The sequence below is a fragment of the Rhinolophus ferrumequinum genome, chromosome 19 (genome assembly GCF_004115265.2).
Source record: "Rhinolophus ferrumequinum isolate MPI-CBG mRhiFer1 chromosome 19, mRhiFer1_v1.p, whole genome shotgun sequence".
Classification (NCBI taxonomy): domain Eukaryota; kingdom Metazoa; phylum Chordata; class Mammalia; order Chiroptera; family Rhinolophidae; genus Rhinolophus; species Rhinolophus ferrumequinum.
Window position 1 is genome coordinate 27,704,161 of NC_046302.1, and position 24,213 is coordinate 27,728,373.

Genomic DNA, 24,213 nt, shown 5'->3' on the forward strand with positions numbered 1-24,213 from the left:
TTTCTTCTTTGAGTCAGTCATTCTTTAACAGCACGTTGCTTAATCTCCAAATATCTGTGGTTTTTCCTGCTTTTTTTTTTTTTTGGTAGTTCGTATCCAAATTCAAAGTCTTGTGATCAGAGAATATGCTTGATATGATCTAAATCTTCTTATACTTGCTGAGGCTAGTTTTATGTCACAACATATGGTCTATCCTTGAGAATGTTCCATGTATACTAGAAAAGAATGTATAGTCTGATGTTCTAGGATGAAGTGCTCTATAAATGTCTCTTATGTCCATTTGGTCTCATGTGTCATTTACGGCTGATATTTTCCCTTACTGATTTTCTGTTTGGATGATCTATCCATACCTGGCAATGATGTATTTAGGTCCCCTACTTTAACTGTGTTGTGGTCAATTTCTCTCTTTAGTTCTGTTAGTAGCTGCTTTGTATATTTTGGTGCTCCCTGATTGGGGGCAAATATATTAATAAGTGTTATGTCTTTTGTTGTATTGTCCCCTTTTATCATTATGAAATGTCCATCTTTGTCTCTTTTTACTTTTTTTAACCTGAAGTCTGTTTTTTCTGATATAAGTATGGTTACACCTGTTTTTCTCTGGATACCGTCTGTGCCAATTATTCTTCTAGGCTTTGTGTGCATACTATCTTCATTCTCTTTAAAAATAGCAAGGCAAGTATCCAACCTCTATTTACTCCATGAGTAATTCTCATTTTTACACCTCATCTCTTCTGAAAAACCTTCCCAGATCCCCTCAGTTCATTTAGGTTTCCTCCTGTAGGACCCTCTCTCATCTCATTATACTGCTGTCATGGCTCTGTTCACAATATGAATGCTGTCTTTTCCTTGACTGCTTCCCAATGAGATTATGTGTTTCTCGAGTTAATCAAGTTCTCCTTTTACTTTCCCAACTCCAGCAACTTCAACAATATTCAACAATATTGAATACATTTAAAGTGCTCAATAGTAATTGGAAAGACAAATCAATTTGAAGGACAAATAAAATTAACCCTTCTTTGCTAACCCACCAACTTCTAGTACCTTCTACAATATAGAGCAGACACACGATATTCAGCCATATTTTCCTTGGAATTTGTTTATATTTGTTAGATATGTCACCTTTGGCAACTTTTAGTAAATATTTTTGAAGTTAATATTCAGATATGGACATAAGAATTGTGGTGGCTTTCTATGGCAGTGTTGAACACATATTTCATCTTTTGTGATGTATTACAAGTAATTTGTATATCAATAGTGTGCTAAGTAGTAAGAACTGGTATGAATGTTTTGTTCCTGATTTTAATGAAAATGCTTTTCATGTTTCATATTAATTATGATATTTGATGGAAAATACTGGTAGATAAACTATAATACATTATCAAGGTAAAGAAGTTTCACTCTGTTTCTAGACAGTTAAGAGTCATTTTTAAAATCATTAATGGTTGTATAGTTTTAGCAAATATTTTTGGCTAATTGTCTTTCATTTCTACAAATGTAGTGAATTATATTAATATAATTGTTTATATTGAGTCACCTTCACATTCTTCAAAGGAATCTTATTTTGATAGTATATTATTTTCAGCACATTGTAAAATTCAATTTGTTGATATATTTAAGAATTTGTCATTCAAAAGTGAGATAACCTATAGATATCTTTTTTATGTTAATATTTTTCATTTATATTTTCAAGGTTATATTATTATAGAATGAATTTAAAAGCTTTACATTCTTTCTTATGCTGTGTACTTGGCCTTTGTAGGAAGGCCTGTGAAATGTCTGGGCTTGTGATTGCCTTTAGTGGTAGACTTTAGACAAATTAAATTTATTCTATAATTATTGATCTATTATTGTGTTTTTTTCCACTTCACCCAGTTTTCATCATTTTTATTTTATAAGTAAATTATACACATCATCTAGATTTTAAAACAAATTGCTAAGCAAAATAGCATTCTTTCCCTCACTTTTATATATAATTATGTCTCTTTTAATTTTTCTACAGTTGTTATTTTTCCTCTCTTTTGTCCTTAATACATATGTCAACACTTTCAGTTTTTGTAACCAAAATAATGTATTGGTAACACAAAAGTATTATTTTGGCCCATTCTATATATTTTGCTGTATCATCAGTCATTTATTATAATTAATAGTCATTAAATACATGGTAATTTGTTTCTAAATATTCCTTAACACAGAAAAAAATTAATAATAAAAACTGTGACTTAAAATATATTTCCAGTAATCTACATAATTTTTTTTTTCTGTTGTCTGTGTTTTTTGTTTTTGAATTCTGATTTCACTTCATTATGGTCAATAAAAGTAACCTGTAAGTTTTGACCAGTATAATGTAATGGTTAAGAACATAGATTCCAGTGACGTCACAGAAACGGTGGCATGAGGTAGTCTCTTGAAATCTCCCCTGGAATTTACAATAAATTGAACAGCTATAATTCTACATAGGACTCCCTGTGCAGCTGACAGGCAAGCCCAAGAGACACACAATTGAAATTATCTAAAGGTGGGCAAATTGGGCAAGGGAGGAGGAAATGGGGAAGTATGGTGATGCTGGCTGCACAGACACAGGAAGCAGACCAGAGCTTGGAGCTCCAAGCTCCCTACATTCCGGAACTACCGCAGTGGTGGGAGAGGGAAGAATTTGGACTGCTAGCACTCCTCTTATGGCCCACAGTCCTGCATGAGGGATCAGCATATAACACAGCTGAACCCAATGCTCACAGCAGAGACCTCGGAGCAAAGACTGAGGGAAGAAGAGTGAGAATGATGATGTAAGCCCTCACTGCCAAGCAGTGGATGGAAAACATAGGCACAGAGCATGGCCAACCCCATCCCACCTTCCCAGAGCTCAACCTACCCCCATCCTCCCAGTGCTAGAAGCAGAATGGTAGCAGTGTCAGATCAAAACAACAGAATAACTAGAGCTCTGCGGGCTGCAGCCCCACAGCCACGGACTCACAGCCTAGATAGTTCCAGTGAAGGGGAAGGAAACTTGGGTGCAAGATAACTGTGATGGTAGTCACCACCACTGCTCAGACCCACCTCTCACAACCCATCCTGCCCCTGCCCACACCTATCTGGGCAGATTCCTGATGAGATAAACAGAGTTGCAGAAATACACAGGCTCTGAATCTGGTTGCAGAAAGACCTTTGGGATTCAGAAGTTTTCCACATCCTCCCACGGTGGCAGTGCCCTGAGACCCAGGCAACCTGCTCACAGAGGAAGAGCCCACCTTCCAGGGAACCTCCCCATCATGTGAGAAGCTGGAACAGTGCAGAGAAAACATAACTCTACAGCATGAGATAGAATAAAAGGCTGCAGTCAGAGAGAAAATAAAGAATTCTACCAACACCTACTGGAAAGCAAAAGAAAGGCCTCTTCTTACCAACCTGTTGCAGAACCCACTTCTGTGGATGCCTAGGAAGAGAACTATTAATACATTAATTGCCATGAATAACCAAGGTAACAAGGCAGCTCAGAAAGATGAAAAGTCTCCAACAAATTACCTTAAAGACATGGAAATATGTGACTTAAATGACAGAATTCAAGATTGCAGTTCTGAAAAATCTCAGTGAAATGCAAGAAAACAGAGATAGGCAGTTTAATGAACTCAGAAACACAATCAAAGAACAAAATGAACATTTTACCAAGAGATTGAAATTTTAAAAAGAACCAAATAGAAGATTTAATTCTTTTTTAAAATCAGGAGATTAAGAACTCAATAAAAGAAATGAAGAATGAAATAGCCAGCTTATGTGATAGAACTGATCAGATGGAGGAAAGAATCAGAGACATCGAAGATAGAAATCTGGAAATGACAGAGATGAAGAAGAGAGAGACTTGAGGGTTAAGAGAAATGAAAGAACTCTACAAGAACATTCTGACTCCTTCAGAAAGAAGAACGTAAGAATAACGGGCATACCAGAAGGAGAAGAAAGGGAGAAGGGAACAGAGAGTATACTCAAACAAATAGTCATCGAGAACTCCCCAAATTTGTAGAAAGAACTGAATCCTCAAATCCAAGAAGCAAATTGAACACCTGATTTCCTCAATCCCAACAGACCTTCTTCAAGGCACATTGTATTGAAGCTATCAAAAATTAACGACAAAGAATCCTCAAGGCAGCCAGGGGAAAGAAGACGGTAATCAACAAAGGAAAGTCCATTAAATTATCATCAGATTTTTCAGAAGAAACTCCACAAGCTAGGAGGGAGCAGACTCAAACATTCAAACGATTGAAAGAAATTATGAACCAAGAATAATATATCCAGCAAAGATATCCTTTAGATATAAAGGAACAATAAAGACCTTCCAGACATAAAAAAGCTGAGGGAATTTTCTAACACACAACCTACATTACAAGAAATACTGAAGGAGGCTATTCATCCTGAAACAAAAAGCAAAAGAATACAAAATTATGAGTAGTATTATGAACAGACATACAGAAGCAGGAAATGGCAACCCTTACACCAAATATGACACTATATACTTAAACATAACATACAGGGTAAAGAAAAAAAAAATCTATAAAAAATAGGAAAAAAACAACTTGCTACTGCAATACAGAAATCAACTCATAGCATAAATAGGGACAATTTGTGACAATAAAAGTCATAAAAGGGGAGAGAATAAAGGTCTGAATGGGCAAAGGGGAATGGAGAAAGGAAGTATGCTAAAGAAAATGGAATACTGTAAATATAAGACTTGCTTTTACATAAACTTAATGCTATCTACTCAAAATAAATCTAACACTGAAATGCACAACATAAAAAAAGAAGAAACAGAGGGAAAAATCATAGACCACCATCACATTGAAATTACAGACAGCAACAAAGAGGCAAAGAAACAATGGAGACATCGTCCTACCAGAAAACCAGAGATAGAATGATAGGAAATCCTCATATACCAATAATCACCCTAAATGTAAATGGACTGAACTCACCAATAAGGCACACAGTAGCAAATCGAATAAAAAAACTAAACCCAACCATATGTTGCCTCCAAGAGACACATTTCAGCTATAGGACAAATATAGACTCAAAGTGAAAAGAAATTGACACTCCAAGCAAATGGTATTCAGAGAAAAATAGGTGTAGCCATACTGATATCAGATTAAGACAGACTTCAGGACAAAAAGGGTAACAAGAGACAAAGATGAAAATTTCATAATGATAAAGGGGATGATACAACAAGAAGATATAACAGTCATCAATATTTATGCCCCTAATCAGGGAACACCAAAATATACAAAGCAACTACTAACAGAACTAAAACAGAGATATTGACCAAAACACAATTATAGTAGAGGAACTAAATACATCATTGACAGCTATGGGTAGATAATCCATATAAAAAATAAATGAAAGAAATATCAGCCCTAAATGACACATTAGATGAAATGGACAAATCTGACATTTACAGAGCACTTCGTACTAGAACATCAGACTATGCATTCTTTTCTAGTGTACATGGAACATTCTCAAGGATAGACCATATGTTGGGACATAAAACTAGCCTCAGCAAATGTAAGATGACTTAAATCACACCAAGCATATTCTCTGATCACAAGGCTTTGAAATTGGATATCAACTATAAAAAGTAAGCAGGAAAAACCACAAGTATGTGGAGATTAAACAACATACTTTTAAAGAACGACTGCGTCAAATAAGAAATAATAGGATAGGGTCTGCCCAGTGACTCAGGCGGTTAGAGCTCCATGCTACTAATTCCAAAGGCTGTCGGTTCCATTCCCACATGATCAAGTGGGCACTCAACCACAAGGTTGCCAGTTCAATTCCTCGAGTCCTGCAAGGGATGGTGAGCTGCGCCCCCTGCAACTAGCAACAGCAACTGGACCTGGAGCTGAGCTGCGCCCTCCACAAGTAAGATTGAAAGGACAACAACTTGACTTGTAAAAAAGTCCTGGAAGTACATGTTCCCCAATAAAGTCCTGTTCCCCTTCCCCAATAAAATCTTGAAGAAAAAAAAAGAAATAATAGAAATAATAGGATAGATTAAAAGATACATAGAAACAAATGAGAATGAAAATACATCCTGTCAAAATTTTGGGATGCAGCGAAAGCAGCAGTAAGAGGGAAATTTATATCATCACAGGCCTATCTCAAAAAAGAAGAAAAATCCCAGATAAACAACCTCACTCTAGACCTTAAAAAGTTAGGAAAAGAAGAACAAATGAAACCCAAAGTCAGCAGAAGGAAGGAAACAATAAAAATCAGAGTGGAACTAAATGAAATAGAGAACAAAAAGACAATAGAAAAAATTAATGCAACAAAGAGCTGGTTCTTTGAAAAGATTAATAAAATTGACAAAGCCTTGGCTAGACTAAGATAAAAAGAGAAAAGACACAAGTAAACAAAATCAGAAATGAAAGAGGAGAAGTTACCACAGAAATACAAAGGATCATCCAAGAATACTATGAAGGACTCTATGCCACCAAATTCAATAACCTAGACGAAATGGACATGTTCTTAGAAACATATACCCTTCCTAGGATGAATCACAAAGAATTGGAAAATCTCAATAGACCGATCAACAGCAAGGAAATTGAATCAGTCAACATAAACTTTCTCAAAAGCAAAAGTCCAGGACCAGATGGCTTCACTAACGAAATCTACCAAACATTCAAAGGGGATCTAATACCTGTCCTCTTCAAACTCTTCCAAAAAATTGAAGAAGGCACAATACTCCCTAACTCACTTTATGAGGCCAACAAATACCCTGATACCAAAACCTGGTTAAGGATAACACAAAAAAAGAAAATTGCAGACCAATATGTCTGATGAATACAGATGCAAAAATCCTAAACAAAATCCTAGCAAATCAAATGCAACAATGTATTAAAAAGATTATACATCACGACCAAATGAGGTTCAGCCCGGGGACACAAGGTTGGTTCAACATATGCAAATCGACCAATGTGACATACCACATAAACAAAATAAAGGACAAAAATCATATGATTATATCAATTGATGCAGAGAAAAGCATTTGACAAGATACAACATCCATTTATGATGAAAACACTTAATAAAATGGGTATAGAAGGAAAATAACATAATAAAGGTCATATATGACAAACTCTCAGCTAATATCATGATTAATGGTGAAAAACTGAAGTCCTTTGCTTTACTTTCAGGAACATGACAGGGCTGCCCCCTATAACTACTGCTTTTCAACATAGAATTGGAGGTCCTTGCCAGAGGAATCAGGCAAGAGGAAGAAATAAAAGACATCCAAATTAGGAATGAAGAAGTTAAATTGTCACTTTTTGTGGATGACATGATGCTTATATAGAAAACCCTAAAGAGTTCACCAAAAGCTATTAGAAACCATAAAAGAACACAATAAAGTTGCCAGCTACAAAATAAACATAAAACAAACCCCGTTGCATTCTTAAATACTAGCTATGAAATTTCAGAAAAAGAAATGAAAAAAACAATTCCATTTGCAATTGCAACAAAAAGAATAAAATACCTAAGCAAAATCTTAACCAAGGATGTGAAAGACCTATATACTGAAAACTGTTATAAGACATTTTTAAAAGAAATTGAAGAAGACACAAAGAAATGAAAAGACATTTCGTGTTCATGGACCAGAAGAATCACCACAGTTAAAATGACCATATTATCCAAAACAATATACAGATTTAATGCAATCTCCATCAAAATCCATTGGCATTTTTTAAAGAAATAGAACAAAGAAATCATCAGATTTTTATGGAATCACAAAAGACCCTGAATAGCCAAAGCAATCCTAAGAAAAAAGAATAAGGCTGGAGGTATCACGCTCCCTGATTTCAACTTGTACCACAAAGTGACAGTAATCAAAACAGCATGGTACTGGCAGAAAAACAGACACACACACCAGTGGAATAGAATTGAAAACCCAGAAATAAACCACCATATATATGGGCAGATAATTTTCAACAAAGGAGCCAAAAACATACAATGGAGAAAAGACAGCCTCTTCAATAAATGGTGCTGGGAAAATTGGAAAGCCACAGGCAAAAGAATGAAACTAGGCTGCTATCTGTCACCATGTACCAAAATTAAATCAAAATGGATCAAAGACCTAAACATAAGACCTGAAACAATAAACTGCATAGAAGAAATTTCACATAGGTGTTAAACTTATGGCCTTGGGTTCAAAGATGATTTTATGAATTTGACCTCAAAGGCAAGGGAAGTAAAAGCTAAAATAAATGAATGAGACTATATTAAACTAAAAAGCTTCTGCACAGCAAAAGAAACCATTAACAAGATAAAGAGGCAACCAACTGAATGGGAGAAGATTTTTGCAAACAATGTCTCTGATAAAGGACTAATATCCAAAATATATAAAGAACTCATACAACGCAACAACAACAAAACAAGCAATTCAATTAAAAAATGGGCAGAAGACCTGAATAAACATTTCTCCAAAGAGGACAAACAATGGCCAATAGACATATGAAAAGATGCTCAACATCTCTAATCATCAGAGAAATGCAAATAAAACCACAATGAGATATCATGTCACAACTGTATGAATGGATGTCATCATCAAGACAAATAATAAGTGTTGGAGAGGCTGTGGAGGAAAAGAAACACTTATACACTGTTGGTGGGAATGCAGATTGGTGCAGTCACTATGGAAGGTAGTGTGGAGGTTCCTCAAAAAATCAAGAATAAAATTACCATATGACCCAGCAATCTCTCTCCTGGGCATCTACCCAAAAAATCTGAAAACATTTATCCGTAAAGATACACATACTGCAATATTCATTGCAGCATTATTTATGGTGGCCAAGACATGGAAACAACCAAAGTGTCCTTTGATAGATGACTGGATAAAGAAGATGTGGTACATATACAAAATGGAATACTACTTCTGCCATAAGAAAAGATGAAATAGTGCCGTTTGCAACAACATGGATGGAACTTGAGATTATTATGCTAAGTGAAAGAAGTCAGACAGAAAAAAGTTGAGAACCATATGATTTCAATGATATGTGGGATATAAAACTGAAAACAACAAAGAAACAAAGGACTAAGAAAATAAAATAAAGAAACAAAAGCTTATAGACACAGACAATAGTTTAGTGGTTACCAGAGCGTAAGGGAGGAGGGCGGTGGTAGATGAGGGTAAACGGAATCAAATATATGGTGACGGAAGGAGAACTGACTCTAGGTGGTGAACACACAATGTGATATACAGATGACGGATTACAGAACTGTACACCTGAAACCTATGTAACTTTACTAACCATTGTCACCCCAATAAACTTTAATTTTAAAAAAAGAGCATAGATTCCAGTGCCAGAGCCAGATATAGTGAATCTGAGCTCCACAATAATAAGCTGAGAAAATGAACAAACTACTTAAAAAACAAGGCACCAGATGGTTCAAATAGAGAATGGAGGTAAGAACAGCACACTCTTTATAGAGTTATCATGGAGATGAAATGAGTTAATACGTCTGAGCACTTAGAACAATGCCTGGCATATAGAAAACATGGAACATATTAATAATCTGTTTTTGTTATTATAAATATTATGATTTACTTCAGTAATCGTTTTTCATATTTATTTTGTAGCCCAGTACAGGAAAAACTTTTTAAAAGTGATACAATCACATCTCTATCTCATAGCCCACATATTATCCACCCACCAATCTTATTGGGGCTACCTTGAAAATATATCCAGAGGATAGCATTCTCTAAAGATAGACTATTAGATGTAAGGATTTTCAGGGAGTAAGTATTTCTAATTTGGTAAAATGCCCGAAGCCTTTTGATATACAGCCATTTGTTCATGCTCCCTATATACCAGTCTGAGGGTAAAATGCAGATGTCAGATATTAACAAACGTTTCAGTCTGTAGATTGGTCTCATCTGTAGAAATATGGTCCTATCTAGCACAGGCCAGATTTCTGCCTCTACTTTGTATGAAATGTAATGGGGGATACTTAGATCAGTGGGGCAAACACTGTAAGAGAGAAAAAAATGAACACAAAGAGAGACTTTGTGTGTGTATGCGCGCGCACGTGTGTGTGTGCACATGCAGAATCAACTTAGTGTAACCAATTAGAAATGAGATGTATCCAGATAAAGTTAAATTTGCATGAATAGTTTTCACTGCCATAAACAGGGTGTAAATTCAAAAATTTTTTCATATTAAATTTACCTCAGTTTTTATTAGTGCTTCTTGGGCTTCCTTCCCCTTTCTTTCTAATTTTTTCTTTTTTCTTTCCACATTTCTTATAACATGTTTTTTCTCCTCAAGTATGTGCGTTAGTGCCTAGAAGACAGTCAGAAATTAAGATGTGTAGCATTTACAATCCAATTATCCTGGTGTAAACCAAATAGTTTCTAAGTGACTATTTTAATAATAACAATATATATATTGATAGAAAGAGAAAGGACCATCACACATGAATTACGAAAACATTCTATGATATCCACAATCCCAATATTCAATTTGAATTTTTGGAGAAAATTAAAATCTTATAAATTTTAGTTAAGTCACAAACATTAATAAACTCACATCAAAATTATAAATTTTCATCACAATATTTAAAATATTTTAACCAAAATTAAAATTCCAAATACAAATTATCAGTAATCATTATAGAAAGTGCATAAAAACGTATTCTTTCCAAGAATTTATGCTAAATTAATAGTTCTTATAATTCATAAACTATTAAAATTTAATAAAAATAGAAATGACTACTAAACTACAAGAAGATATAAAACAATGGCCATTATAAAATAAGGGGAAATAAAAGTCATTAATCTTTTCTGGAATTCATTATCATACTCAGATGATTATACTGAGGCTTTTGATGCAATTAATAAATTTCCATCATTAATGTAAGGAGGAGCCATTATTAAAATCATTTATCTCACTAGGTATTAGTACTGGTTATATATTCATCATATGAGCTCTAGAATAAGCATTTAGAAGTTTTAAGTAGCATAATATATTCAGAATTTGTTGTTTCCATGCTTTATGGCCTTGTACATGTTGCTTCATGCATTCAGGCCCAAGTTTTCTCAAGTCTATGATACAGAGAAACTGTCTCTTACCTATTTCATAGGGAAGCTTTGAAGATCAAAATAAACTTTCCTAATAGGAACACTTTGCAAATCACAAGGCTTTTTAAATAAATTTTGAAAATTATTAAAGACTAAGAATATAAAGTTACATCATAATTTGCAATGAAAAACAATCCTGTTGTCAAAATGGCCCAAATGAATAATATATACGTACTCCCGGGAGCTAAAGACAAGAATGTATAACTCTTACCACACCCTCTACTTCTCCAAGAGACTAATGACATGATGTATACATATTTTTCTACTAATTTTTTTGTTTGGGAAGGGCTAGTAATATCAGTTACTGCCATGAACTTGTTGTTTTGAAAATATTTATCAACATTTGCTTTATTTTTCATCCTAGCTGTTTTCTACATGCATCAAAAATTTACCATGAAAATGTCAAGATGCATTATATTTTACATCTGAATAAACATAGCTTTAGCATTGTATTAACGAGCAGTGAAACTCTGAATTACATTTACCATAGTGGGAAATCATACCAAATAAATCGCTACTCACCCATTTGAAAACTGCTTTTCCTAAGTACACTCTAAGACAGCGTACAGGGTTATAGCATTAATAGTCTTACTATATACTTCCGCTGTAGATCAGTTGTGTGGTCAATGAAATAGTTCCTTATTCTGTCTGGGATTTTATGTCTTCCTATGTGAAATCATAATTTTCTAAGTAGCAATGTAAAATCATATACATGATTTATCAACCTAAATATTCCTGCAGATCAGTGTCTGGATTAATTATAAATGCTTACATCAGAGTGTTCTTGGTGGAGAGTCTTCATCCTTACAGCATCTTCTTCCATTTGAAGCATTGGTGCCTCTATTTCTGCCAGGATTAGCGAATACATTGCTTTCTTGTTCAGAAATTCCTCTTTCACAAGCTCCTGGTCCTCTTGCAGGGAATACAGCCTTTTCTGCCAGCAAAGATTTAAAAAAATGCATTCAGTTATCGATTACCTAAATGTTTATTGAGCCTCCGTCTTGTGTCAGTCAGCGATACTTGCTGTTATTTGAAAATCAAAAAAATAAGCACCGCCATAAAAAGTAATAGGTATGGGGCTAGACTGGTGGCTTAGGCAGTTGGAGCTCCGTGCTCCTAACTCCGAAGGCTGCCAGTTCGAATCCCACATGGGCCAGTGGGCTCTCAACCACAAGGTTGCCAGTTCAACTCCTCCAGTCCCGCAAGGGATGGTGGGCTGTGTCCCCTGCAACTAGCAACGACAACTGAACCCCTGCAACGAGAAAACAGCAACTGGACCTGGAGCTGAGCTGCGTCCTCCACAACTAAGACTGAAAGGACAACAACTTGAAGCTGAATGGCACCCTCCACAACTAAGATTGAAAGGACAACAACTTGACTTGAAAAAAAAAAAGTCCTGGAAGTACACACTGTTCCCCAATAAAGTCCTGCTCCCCTTCCCCAATAAAATCTAAAAAAAAAAAAAAAGAAAAAAAAAGTAATAGGTATGAATATAGCATATTTAAAGAGTGCACTTCTTAGAAAAATGATGAGAAACAAATTAACAGACAATAAAAATCAAACATTCTTAAGTTTCAGAAGACAATGAGTTCACAGAACACACGAACAACAAATATTGAAATACATGTAATTCCTGAAATCTAAAATAAAATAAAACCAATGAAAAAGAAGTCAAGACCAAAATATTAAGCAAAAAGCACTGGAAGATTATGGAATTATTGAATAGATGTATAAATAAATTAGGAAATTTGGTATTTTCTAGAATATAGAAGTAGAAAACCATTGCTTTATATGTTTGAAAACGTCAAATTTTCTAACAGAAGAAATTGCAAAATTTGTTTGTTTCAAAGAGGACCAGAGGTACAGATAATCTCAAATAATCTTTAAAAACAACACCGTTTTAGTTTGTTTTGCCTCTTAATTTTATTTTTCATATAACAATAATTTCAAATACTTATGTATTTTTGAAGGAGAGGGATTTTAGAAAGATGTCAGGGATTAAAATAGCCAACCTGGGTTCTGATGGATATGCAGGTGGTATAAAGGTAAAAAAAATTACAATTGGTTTCATGGGTTATAATGCTTTAGTTTCAAATGGTTTATATAGAAAGATCATAGGTTTGTTTTTGTGTTTTTTTTTAGTGTTAAAAAAATTAATTTGAAAGACACTAAAAGTAAAGAGAACATATCATCAGAAAACAAACAAAGGAGACACTTAGGAATAAGATCCTACTGCCCTTTTACTAGACTGGCAGAAATTCCCATTAAGCCACAAAATGAGATATGTGTACGGGAGGTCAGTGTCTTTATGCATGATCAGATACTGCTAGTTGTACAGAGGGCAACTGTCGTCAGCTAAGGAGAGAAAACTGCTGGCTTGCAAACCAAATAGTAACAAGATGCCTCATTACAGACAAATTTAAAATGCTAAGTAAAATGCAAATTAAAGAAAGAATAAAATATTAAAAGTAAATTAGGTTACCTGAATTATCATTCCATTAGCCACTTCAGCTCGAGTGTGTTTTTTCAAGAACTCTTCTCTACCCTACAAATTATCCAAATTTTTAGAAAGGTTTTATTTATAGAATATCAGAAAATATTTTTAAAGACAATTGTTAACAGAAGATACAATTTACTTATGTTATAATAAAGAGTAAAATATTCATTACAAATTGAATATTATAAACAAACAAACAGGTCTGGTGTTATCTGAGGCAAAATTAGTAAGTGATACAAGGCCATGAAATAGAATACAGAATTTTAGTTCAATTCACTTTGTACTTGATAACTCTGAACTAAAATATCAAAGTAATCAAAAAGGGGCAAACTGGACAGTCTTCAAATCCTCTTTTTTTTAAAAAAAAATTATCAGTTTGTTTTTAATATTACTTTCCAGAATGAGCACCTTCAACTTTGAAAACAAGATAGATACAATTCAAGTTTGAAGTTGGCAAAATGTGGCCAGATTCTTCATTTGACTAGGATGATTCTTTTCTTTCCCTCTTTTCACTTTTTTAAATTCATTCCTTGAAAGTTAGTGGGCAAAAATATTTGGAAAAATCTTTCTGTTACTTGGATAAAGAGTTTTTAAACTCTTCATAGTTGTGTTATGTATTACTACACAACCAAATTTGGAAATACTTTAAAAAGTTTCTTCTACTTTAGAATTACACCTGGAACCCCTTTATTTGAGAAAGGTGTTGACTTGGCTTTAGGCTGTCCTCCTATTCTAAAATGATGTATACCTTTGCAGAGGTAGAGTGGAGGTTCAGAAATGTCTCTAATATCCCTCCTTTATTACAGACTCCCTCATCATACCCCAGGGTACAGAGACAATATAAAGAAATGACATAAGTCTCCCCTGCAACTCTTCTTTCTCTTGATATATCAACCCATCAAAACTATGCTCTCCTAAAGTAAAAGAATAACTCCAAAGAGGAAAAAGAAACATGACAAGGAAAGTAATAATGTGAATATAGCATTTCACCTAAGGATATACCTACATCTAAAGCCAATTTATACAATGAAATTTTTTGATAATTTAAATGAAATTAGTTTCCTCTTCTAACATGATGGTAGATGTACTGATTTTATCAATTTGTTAAATATTTAATCAAAAGGGAACCAAATTAAAAATGCCTCTAAAGACTGGAGCCAAAAGCAGTATTCCGAAACAGAGTGCTACCTTTGACCTTTGTCTGAAACTAATTGAAAAAAAAGTGAAATGTGAAGTGTGTGTGTGTGTGTGTGTGTGTGTGTGTGTGCTGAGATGAGTTACACCACATTATGTAGGATCTTTAAGGCACAGTAAGAAAATTTGTGAAGGATGTTAAGCAAGGCACGTGTTTTAGCAAGGTCACTTTGGCTGCAATACAGATTGATTTGTTTGTTTCCTTAAAATCCATTCATTCATCCTTCAAAGGTTTTTGTTTGTATTTTTTTTTAATTGTCAACCAGTAAGAGAGTAATTCATTGTTTAAATGAATTTAAGTCCCTGAACTTAGAGATATTAATGTTAAGCAAAAAGAACATGTAGATGTAAGGCTAATAAAAACTGCAGGCAGCATATGAGCAATTATAATAAAATAGACTAGGAGTCTGAAGCTGCAAGAGTAAAACAATTGGATGTCTTTGAAAAGAATGGAGAGTCCTTAGAAATTGTGAAATCTGTATATCTGTACAAAACCAACACAATCTGTAACCAATGAACAAGTCTGCACTCCCACAGGAGAAACGTCTGGATCTTCACTCTTAGCCCCTTGGGGAACTCTTCCAAGTTCTGTTTACTATCATACCCCCAAACCTCTGTGACTCAGAGACAAAGGTCAAATGATGGATCACCAGGAGGGAAGGTAGCCTATTACTGGCTGGGCTGCCAATCTCACACTTATACCAGACACAGAGCCACAGGGAGTTTTTCTGGCCTGATGCTGAAGGCCTCCCTTTGGTACTATCCACTCCTTAGAAGTATGATTGGTCCACCCAGGCACTGGCAAAATGCCCAGAAGCTGACCAATTCCTAGGAGAACTACTGAGTTACTACGACCTTCAAAACACCCTAGAACATGCCAAAGACTGACATAAGGTGAGTTCTGATGTTCACAAGTCTTAGGCCATGAAGTGCAACATCTGACTGAGGGAGGGGACTTATTTGTCCCACAATCTTGTTGTCACAGGTGGTGCATTCTGTAACGCTGACTCGGAGGTGGGGTTTGACGTGCAGGATCCTTGTTAAGGCGTGCATTTGTAAACACCTGTTAGACTGGATAGGGGATAGGACAGGAAGAAAGGAAGAGGATGGGAACGGAAGAAAGCAGGACTGGGCAGAAACATAGGCTGAGCTACAGTGCAATGCAGTCCCATGAACAATCTGAGTCAACTCCATGGGGAGTCCTGGAGTAAAAATGGACCTTCGGCTTTGCCCCAAATCAGACCAAAGAGGCAAGGCTATACTCCTGTATTTATCAGTCATCGACGTGAGCTGCCCCAAGAAGGGGAATGACTTTAAGCAAAATGACTTAACTGATTCCGGAAGGGGAATCTGGGCAGCTCTGTCCACCAAGAAATAGAAATGTCGTGAGTCCCTTCAATGATTAAACTACCATTAGTTCTACTAATAATTACGGATCAACATATTACATACCTACTATGTATAATTATCTTGTTTTAACTTCACAATGAAATTGCTATTACTGTCCTGTTTTGCAAATGGGACAGAGAGAGTCCCATGCAAGTGAGAGAGATTACATAAACTGCCAATATACAAAAAAGCTAGCACATGTTGGAATCAGGATGCTAATTTACAAAATCTGAGAGCCCAGGGACTTTATCTGACAGATTTAGCAAATCAGGTTCCTCAGATACCTCGGATCCTTCACTGTGAGGGGAATATTTGGTGTGGAGCCTTCTGACTCTCACATGCCTCTGTCCTTGCAAAGCTTCTCTTTCCATGAGGCTTTCCAGGCAACTGGGTTGTTACATTTTGTAACTCAGGCACCTACAGCACATGCTGTTACTCTAGGTGCCAAACTAGACTTTGTATTTAAAGAGGTGCCAATCTTCCAGTGATGCCATAGCTAGCTGTGACATGAAATCTGCTGGGAAAGTTCTGAGCACTGGAGAGATGCTCCCTGTTAATTATGCAATATGAATAACGCAGCTGCTGAGGAAGTACCAGGATTAAATAGGTACAAATTACGGTAATCTTAACATAGGTACCTAGAGTGTGGTCTTCTTAAAAAAAATCCTGATATTAATATCATTAAAAATGCTCAAACAGAAAGGCTGGACAATGATAAAGAGCTACAGCAGTTGTAAAAACATTTCCTGGTTTAATAATATTGGTACCAGTTTTGAGAATTTGCTATATCCCAAGCAGTTTTCTAAAATTTATATATATACATATATATATACAGATATGTGTATATATATAGTATTATATACAATATAGTAAATTTTCAATATATAAAAATGTTTTATATATATAATATAGCAACCTCTCAATATACACCATATATACATATACACACACACACATACAGGCAGCCCTTGTCTTGTAGGGTGCCATGCTAACTAAAACTTGTGCATATTGGGACCATGCAAAATGGGGACATGGCTCAGATATGCACACGTCTCAGTTAACTTAGTGCTGTGCACAGTGAGGGCTGCCTGTAGGGGTGTGTGTGTGTGTGTGTGTGTGTGTAAGTTAATCATCATATCCATTTAATGACATAGCTACAATTCTCCACATTCAAAGATGAGAAAACTGAACTTATAGAAGTCGTGGGATTTGTCCCATGACTAATATTCAACAACCATCAGGATCCGGGATGGCACAGGCACATTCTAAAGCACTTTGAAGTGAGCTCCCTCGTGTGTCCTCCGCCTCCAGTAACTCTGTCACCCGTATATTTGTTGAATGAGTAACTTATTGAAAAAATGAATAAACGAATAATAAATTGCTTTTGGTCCTTAGGTTAGAGAATTAAACTGTAAAAGTTTCAAGTTCTTTTTTTTTAATTAAAATTTATCGGGGTGACCATGGTTAGTAAAATTACATAGGTTTCGAGTGTACAATTCTGTAATACATCATCTAGATATCACATTGCGTGTTCACCACCCAGAGTCAGTTCTCTTTCCATCCCCATATATTTGACTCCCTTTACCCTCTTCTACCACCCCCGTTCCCTCTCCCCCTCTGGTAACCACTAAACTATTGTCTATCAGTTTTTGTTTCTTTGCTTGTCTTGTTCCTTTGTTGCTTTCAGTTTTATATCCCACATATCAGTGAAATCATATGGTTCTCGGCTTTTTCTGTCTGACTTATTTCGCTTAGCATAATAATCTCAAGATCCATCCATGCTGTCGCAAATGGCACTATTTCATCTTTTCTTATGGCAGAATAGTATTCCATTGTCTATATATACCACATCTTCTTTATCCAGTCATCTATTGAAGGACACTTTGGTTGTTTCCATGTCTTGGTCACTGTAAATAAAACTGCAATGAACATCAGAGTACATGTATCTTTATGGATAAATGTTTTCAGATTTTTTGGGTAGATACCCAGGAGAGGGATTGCTGGGTCATATGGTAATTCTATTCGTAATTTTTTTTGAGGAAACTCCACACTGCCTTCCATAACGGCTGCACCAGTCTGCATTCCCACCAACAGTGTATGAGGGTTCCTTTTTTTCCACAGCCTCTCCAACACTTGTTACTATTTGTCTTGTTGATGATAGCCATTCTGACTGGGATGAGGTGATATCTCATTGTGTTTTTTATTTGCATTTCTCTGATGATTAGTGATGCTGAGCATTTTTTCATATGTCTATTTGCCATTTGTATGTCCTCTTTGGAGAAATGTCTCTTCAGGTCCTCTGCCCATTTTTCAATTGGGTTGTTTGTTTTTTTGTTGTTGAGTTTCATGAGTTCCTTATATATTTTGGATATTAGCCCCTTATCGGAGGCACTGTTTGCAAAAATCTTCTCCCATTCAGTTGGTTGCCTCTTTATTTTGTCGATGGTTTCTTTTGCTGTGCAGAAGCTTTTAAGTTTCATATAGTCCCATTCGTTTATTTTAGCTTTTACTTCCATTGCCTTTGGAGTCAAATTCATAAAATGCTCTTTGAATCCAAGGTCCATAAGTTTAGTACCTATGTTTTCTTCTATGCAGTTTATTGTTTCAGGTCTTATGCGTAAGTCTTTGATCCATTTTGAATTAATTTTGGTACATGGTGACAGATAGCAGTCCAGTTTCATTCTTTTGCACGTGGTTATCCAATTCTCCCAGCACCATTTACTGAAGAGGCTGTCTTTCCTCCATTGTATGTTTTTAGCTTTTTTGGCAAAAATTTTCTGTCCATATTTATGTGTTTTTATTTCTGGGTTCTCAATTCTATTCCATTGGTCTATGTGTCTGTTTTTCTGCCAATACCATGCTGTTTTGATTATTGTAGCCCTCTAGTACAAGCTAAAGTCAGGGAGTGTGATACCTCCAGTATTGTTCTTTTTTCTTAAGATTGCTTTGGCTATTCGGGGTCTTTTGTGGTCCCAAACAAATCTGATTTTGTTCTATTTCTTTAAAAAATGCCATTGGGATTTTGATGGGGATTGCACTAAATCTTGCTTTGGGTATATTGCTTTGGGTAATATGGCCATTTTAACTATGTTGATTCTTCCAATCCATGAGCACGGAATGTCTTTCCATTTCTTTGTGTCTTCTTCAATCTCCACCAAAAAACTATTAGAAACAATCAATGAATACAGTAAAGTTGCCGGCTACAAAATCAACGTACAAAAGTCCATTGCATTCCTATATACTAACAATGAAATCTCAGAAAAAGAAATACAAAAAACAATTCCTTTTGCAATTGCAGCAAAAAGAATAAAATACCTAGGAATAAACTTACCCAAGGATGTGAAGGACCTATATGCTGAAAACTATAAGACATTTTTGAAAGAAATTGAAGTAGGCGATTCTTTAAGAGTAAAGGAGACTCAAAAATTATAACAAATAAATTCAATACATGATGCTTCATTACATATAGCAACCAATTAAATTATAGAAATTTGTATGTGGACTGTAAATGATGCCCATTATCTAATTATTGTCTCTTAGCTCTGAACCACTCTTTTAACTCTAATTTGAGATACTGGATCTGGATCTTGTAAACAGTTTTCTTTTGTCAGCTGGAGTAAAGTTTAGGTTATCTTAACAGAGGGCAGTGGAGGGGCTTACATGGCTATAAAAAGGGGCTTCACATCCTTCTTCTCTTCCAGTTGTTTTCTCCTTCCTCCTGCAGAATTGTTGCTAGTCGGGGTGTGGGGAACCAATGCGGCTCAAACTCCAGCCAAGTTCTCTACTCAGAAACTTCATTCAAATGCTGTTCAACCTCCATCTAGTTTCTCTGGCATCTGACAGATGGCTGCTTATGGACCATCCACTGAGATACAGCCAACGCTCTCCAATAAGCCCTTACTCTGCTTTGGAGGAGGGCAGCTTCATCGACGTTTGTTCCTTCTCTGGGTGTGCTCCCTCATCCCTGAAGGCTCCCTACATTTGCTATTCCTATATTTTAGAGCAGGGTCAGCAAGCTTTCCTTGTAAATGGCTAGAGAGTAAATAATTTAGGCTTTAGGGGCTTAAGATCTCTGTCACAACTACCCAATTCTGGTTTTGGAGAGAAGAAATAAAAGGTATCAAAAGATCACTTTGAAGAGCTTGAGAGAATACAAGGAAAAGGGGGTGATGGCATTTCAGATGCTGGGAAGAGCCCGCATTAAAAATAGTCACCTTTGACCCGCTGCATGGCTTTTGCAACCAGAAACCATAAGGTGGCAGCAGAGAGCTATGCTACTGCAAGAGACTGCTAGGACAAAGGACAGCTGAAAAGCAAGTATGGAACAGTCAGTGTTGTGTCCAGAAACACAAGTTCAAAGAGAAAAGGGGAGTAAACAAATTAAGATCAGAACTAAGAAAGTAACATCAGTTTGAGTTCCAGCGACAGAGGGGCACTACGAAAAAAGTTGGATAACTCAATTTATTATCTAATGTCTGAGACCAGGAAAAAAGCAAAGAAGATTGTAAAATTAAGACTTAAAATCATAAAATAAAATTTGGGCTGGATTGAATTAGTAGTGCAGAGCAGCTCTGGCTATGCATTGTTAGGGCACTTTTTGGTGGCCAGGACCCTCACAGAAAGTCCAGGTGGTGGCCTAGCCTGGTTCTATCTAATGATAAACACAAGGTACTAGTTTATCTTTCCTTTTTTATGAAACTTTAAATGAAGGTTTCATATGTATTTTGTGTAAGTACTTTAAAATTACAAAACATAAAATTAAAATAACCTGAATCCTCACACCCAGAGATATGCATTATGACTTTTTAGCGTATTTGTTTTTAGGTCTAGGGTTTAAAGTTATTATCTTTGGTCAAGTCAGCCTAGTAAGCTCTCTTTCAGCCAGTAAAAAAATCAGAAGTCCATTAACTTTTTAAATTCAAAATTGAATCAATTTATAATTTATTCGTGTACTCATAGTGAACTACTATTTTATTACTGAGAAATTTGTGTATTTAAATTTTCCCAGTAAATGTCAACTGTATTCATGCTTCTCATAAACACTTACTGAGTGCCTACATTCTAAGGACATAACACATTGTTTTTTCTAGCATTAAAAATGACCCTTAAATTTAAAAGACTAGAAAAATCATACAATGTCTGCTGTCAGACCACAATGGAATTAAACTAGAAATCTGTAACATAAAGATTACTACAAAATCCCAAAATATGTGAAGACTAACCAACATACGAGTTTTGACAATTAAGTTCTTGAACTTGTCCTAGAAAAAGTGTGCATACCTCCACACTGAATATCACTACAATCACCTTTGAAATACTCCTCTTGGGAAGCTATCCATCAATGCCAGTGCCTAGTCTATCCTTCAAAACAATTTTGGAACTCTTTTTTCTGGAATGGCCATCAGAGCTGTCATCGTATTACTCTTGATGTCCTGAATGTCATCAAAATGTCTTCCTTTCAATATTTCCTTTATTTTTGGGTAAAGAAGTCATTGGGGCCCAGATCAGGTGAGTAGGGAGGGTGTTCCAATACAGTTATTTGTTGACTAACTAAAAACTCCCTCACAGACAGTGCCATGTGAGCTGGTGTAGTGACGTGTGAGCTGGTGCAAGAGCCATGAATTGGCGAAAAGTTCAGGTCGTCTAACTTTTTCATGCAGCCTTTTCAGCACTTTCAAATAGTAAACTTGGTTAACTGTTTGTCCAGTTGGTACAAATTCATAGCAAATAATCCCTCTGGTGCCAAAAAAGGTTAGCAACATCATTGCAACAAATTCACAAACTTAATTGTCAGACCTCGTATTTCTAAATAACACATATTCAAGCAATAAATCTAAAAATGTATACATTTATTTATTTCCACTTAATTCTAGTACTATTATTTTAAACTGGAATCAGAATGCTTGATGTTCTAGTTTTCCACCAAAATTCCAGTATGTTCAAGCAAAAAACCCTCCAGATTCTTCAGGTTTACAGAGAAGCCTTCTATTGAAGTATTTAATAGTATTTAATATCTAATGAAATCGCTTTCAAGATTTTTTAGTTACAATTATCACATTCTTCAGACAACACTGGATGATTTTCTGTTCATTCCATCAACAACATAATTGAATACATGTTACTTTTATTGATTTATCTCCCATCACTATTGGCTAATTTTGTCCTGGGACTTGGGTAACTGTGTCTTTTCTGATAAGGTCAGTTATTAGGATTGAAGTTATTTAAAAATTAGGATAAATCATGTGTAACATCTGGAAAATTCCAGAAACTGCTAGATACCTTGATTGCTCAGAGTTGCTTCTAGTCTATGACTGCCTGAATTTATTGGTTATTTTATGGATGTATTAATTTGAGAGAATATAATTCAGAAATTCTCCATCGAAGGCTTATTTCTCACAGCTAGCTCAGAGGTGGTATTGCTACAATTACTTTCCAGAAGACATGGATTAAGGACTAATTTCAGGCCAGGATCAACAAATACACAAAGTTGTCTGCAAGAAAAACATGATGCCGTGACTCTAAAAATTACAGAGATTTTCATTAATTAATGAAAGACAGTAGGATCATTACAAAGGTAGAAACTACAAACCTAAATTACTACAAACCTGAATTATCTAAAGACTATCTAGAAATTTATTTTTAATTAATTACCACTCTGACACAGATATGCATGTGTACCTTATAGATACTGAATGTCCAATATATTCAGCTCAGAGATTAGCAAAAGTGGTTAGCAATGGGGACTATTTCCCACATGGAGTAATTTCTTTCTGTTGCTTCTTTCTAGTTATCTCAGCTATATCAGGGTAGAGAAACAATTTCTTCAATTTTGCTTGAACTAAGCCAGGGGGACACCGCTTTGGGTTGTCAAAGCAAAGTATAGTAGAATCACATCAAATTTGCACTAAATGTACGTATGGTATTTTATGGCATCAGGAAAACTTAGAAAAAATAAACAATTTAGTGCAACATCTTTGTTAATATATGAATGTCTCAGGTTAGTGAAGCAATATGTCTGAAGAATTCAAGGTGGGTTGTAACAGCTATGAGAAAATATGTGAATGATTCCAAGTGATATGTGAATGATTTCCTGTCAATTGAAAAAAAAATTAAACCACAATGTTAAATGGCCAAATCCGTGGATGGTGTCTTTATTGATATCCTCAATAAAAATATTAATTGATGGCCATAGAGAACACATATTTATGAAAAATTCAAGAAAATTATAAACAACATTAACATATCATCATACATGCTACACACACATATAATCACATGCCTTATAACTAATAAATAATTTTGAGGTTAATTTTTACTACACATATATTTTATCATATTAATTTTGAAACATATAAGATATGATAAACCCATTGAACAACCCACGGAAAGGGACATCAGCATGATACATTAAGTCAGTTCAACAGCTGGACTCCATGTGGGAACAAAACCCCAGTCTCTCAATATAGAAACATTTACTGGCAGACTATCTATGTGTCCTAAATTTAGATAGCAAAATAAAAATTCTTCACTAAAGATAGTAATATTAAAGGGCTTGGACATAGAATACAGATTCTCTATTTTACAAATAACTGCATGATCATGTCTTTAATAAGAAAATACCAAAGATGGAAGAAGTGGGTGTGATGTGTGATGGACAGAAATAGCCTGTTAAAGTTCCTATGTGTGGTAAAATGGAGTTGATTTTGCTAGTCTCTATGCCAAATGGCAGGGAGTGGCTATTCATTGAATCTCTCAGCTAGGAACGGATTTGAGGCCTATGAGAAGTTGTTTCTGCATACTGGGGCCTCGTAATTGCTTGGTGCTTTGAAGGTCTTGGTGCACTGCAGGCCTGATGGAGGTACTCCATTTTCTTACATTTATAAGGGTACAGTGGCACTTCCCAACATCCCTTCTTCCTACCCTAGACAGGAAGAATTATATATTAGATATGTGGGACGAGGCTGAACCAAGCGCGACTATTTTGATGTTCCAGGTAGTTTCAAGTTGGTAATAGCAAAAAGCAGAC

At 35.4% G+C, this 24,213-nt stretch overlaps 1 protein-coding gene across 1 annotated transcript in view; it reads right to left on the reverse strand.

Moving 5' to 3' along the window:
• CCDC178 (coiled-coil domain containing 178) overlaps positions 1-24,213 on the reverse strand; it is a 360,492-nt gene that overhangs the window by 228,528 nt on the left and 107,751 nt on the right. The window contains exons 14-16 of the mRNA XM_033087581.1: positions 13,590-13,652; positions 11,880-12,041; positions 10,197-10,310 (exon numbers count right to left, since the gene is read on the reverse strand). Coding sequence (XP_032943472.1) covers positions 10,197-10,310; positions 11,880-12,041; positions 13,590-13,652 — 339 coding nt within the window. The remainder of the gene's footprint in view (positions 1-10,196; positions 10,311-11,879; positions 12,042-13,589; positions 13,653-24,213) is intronic.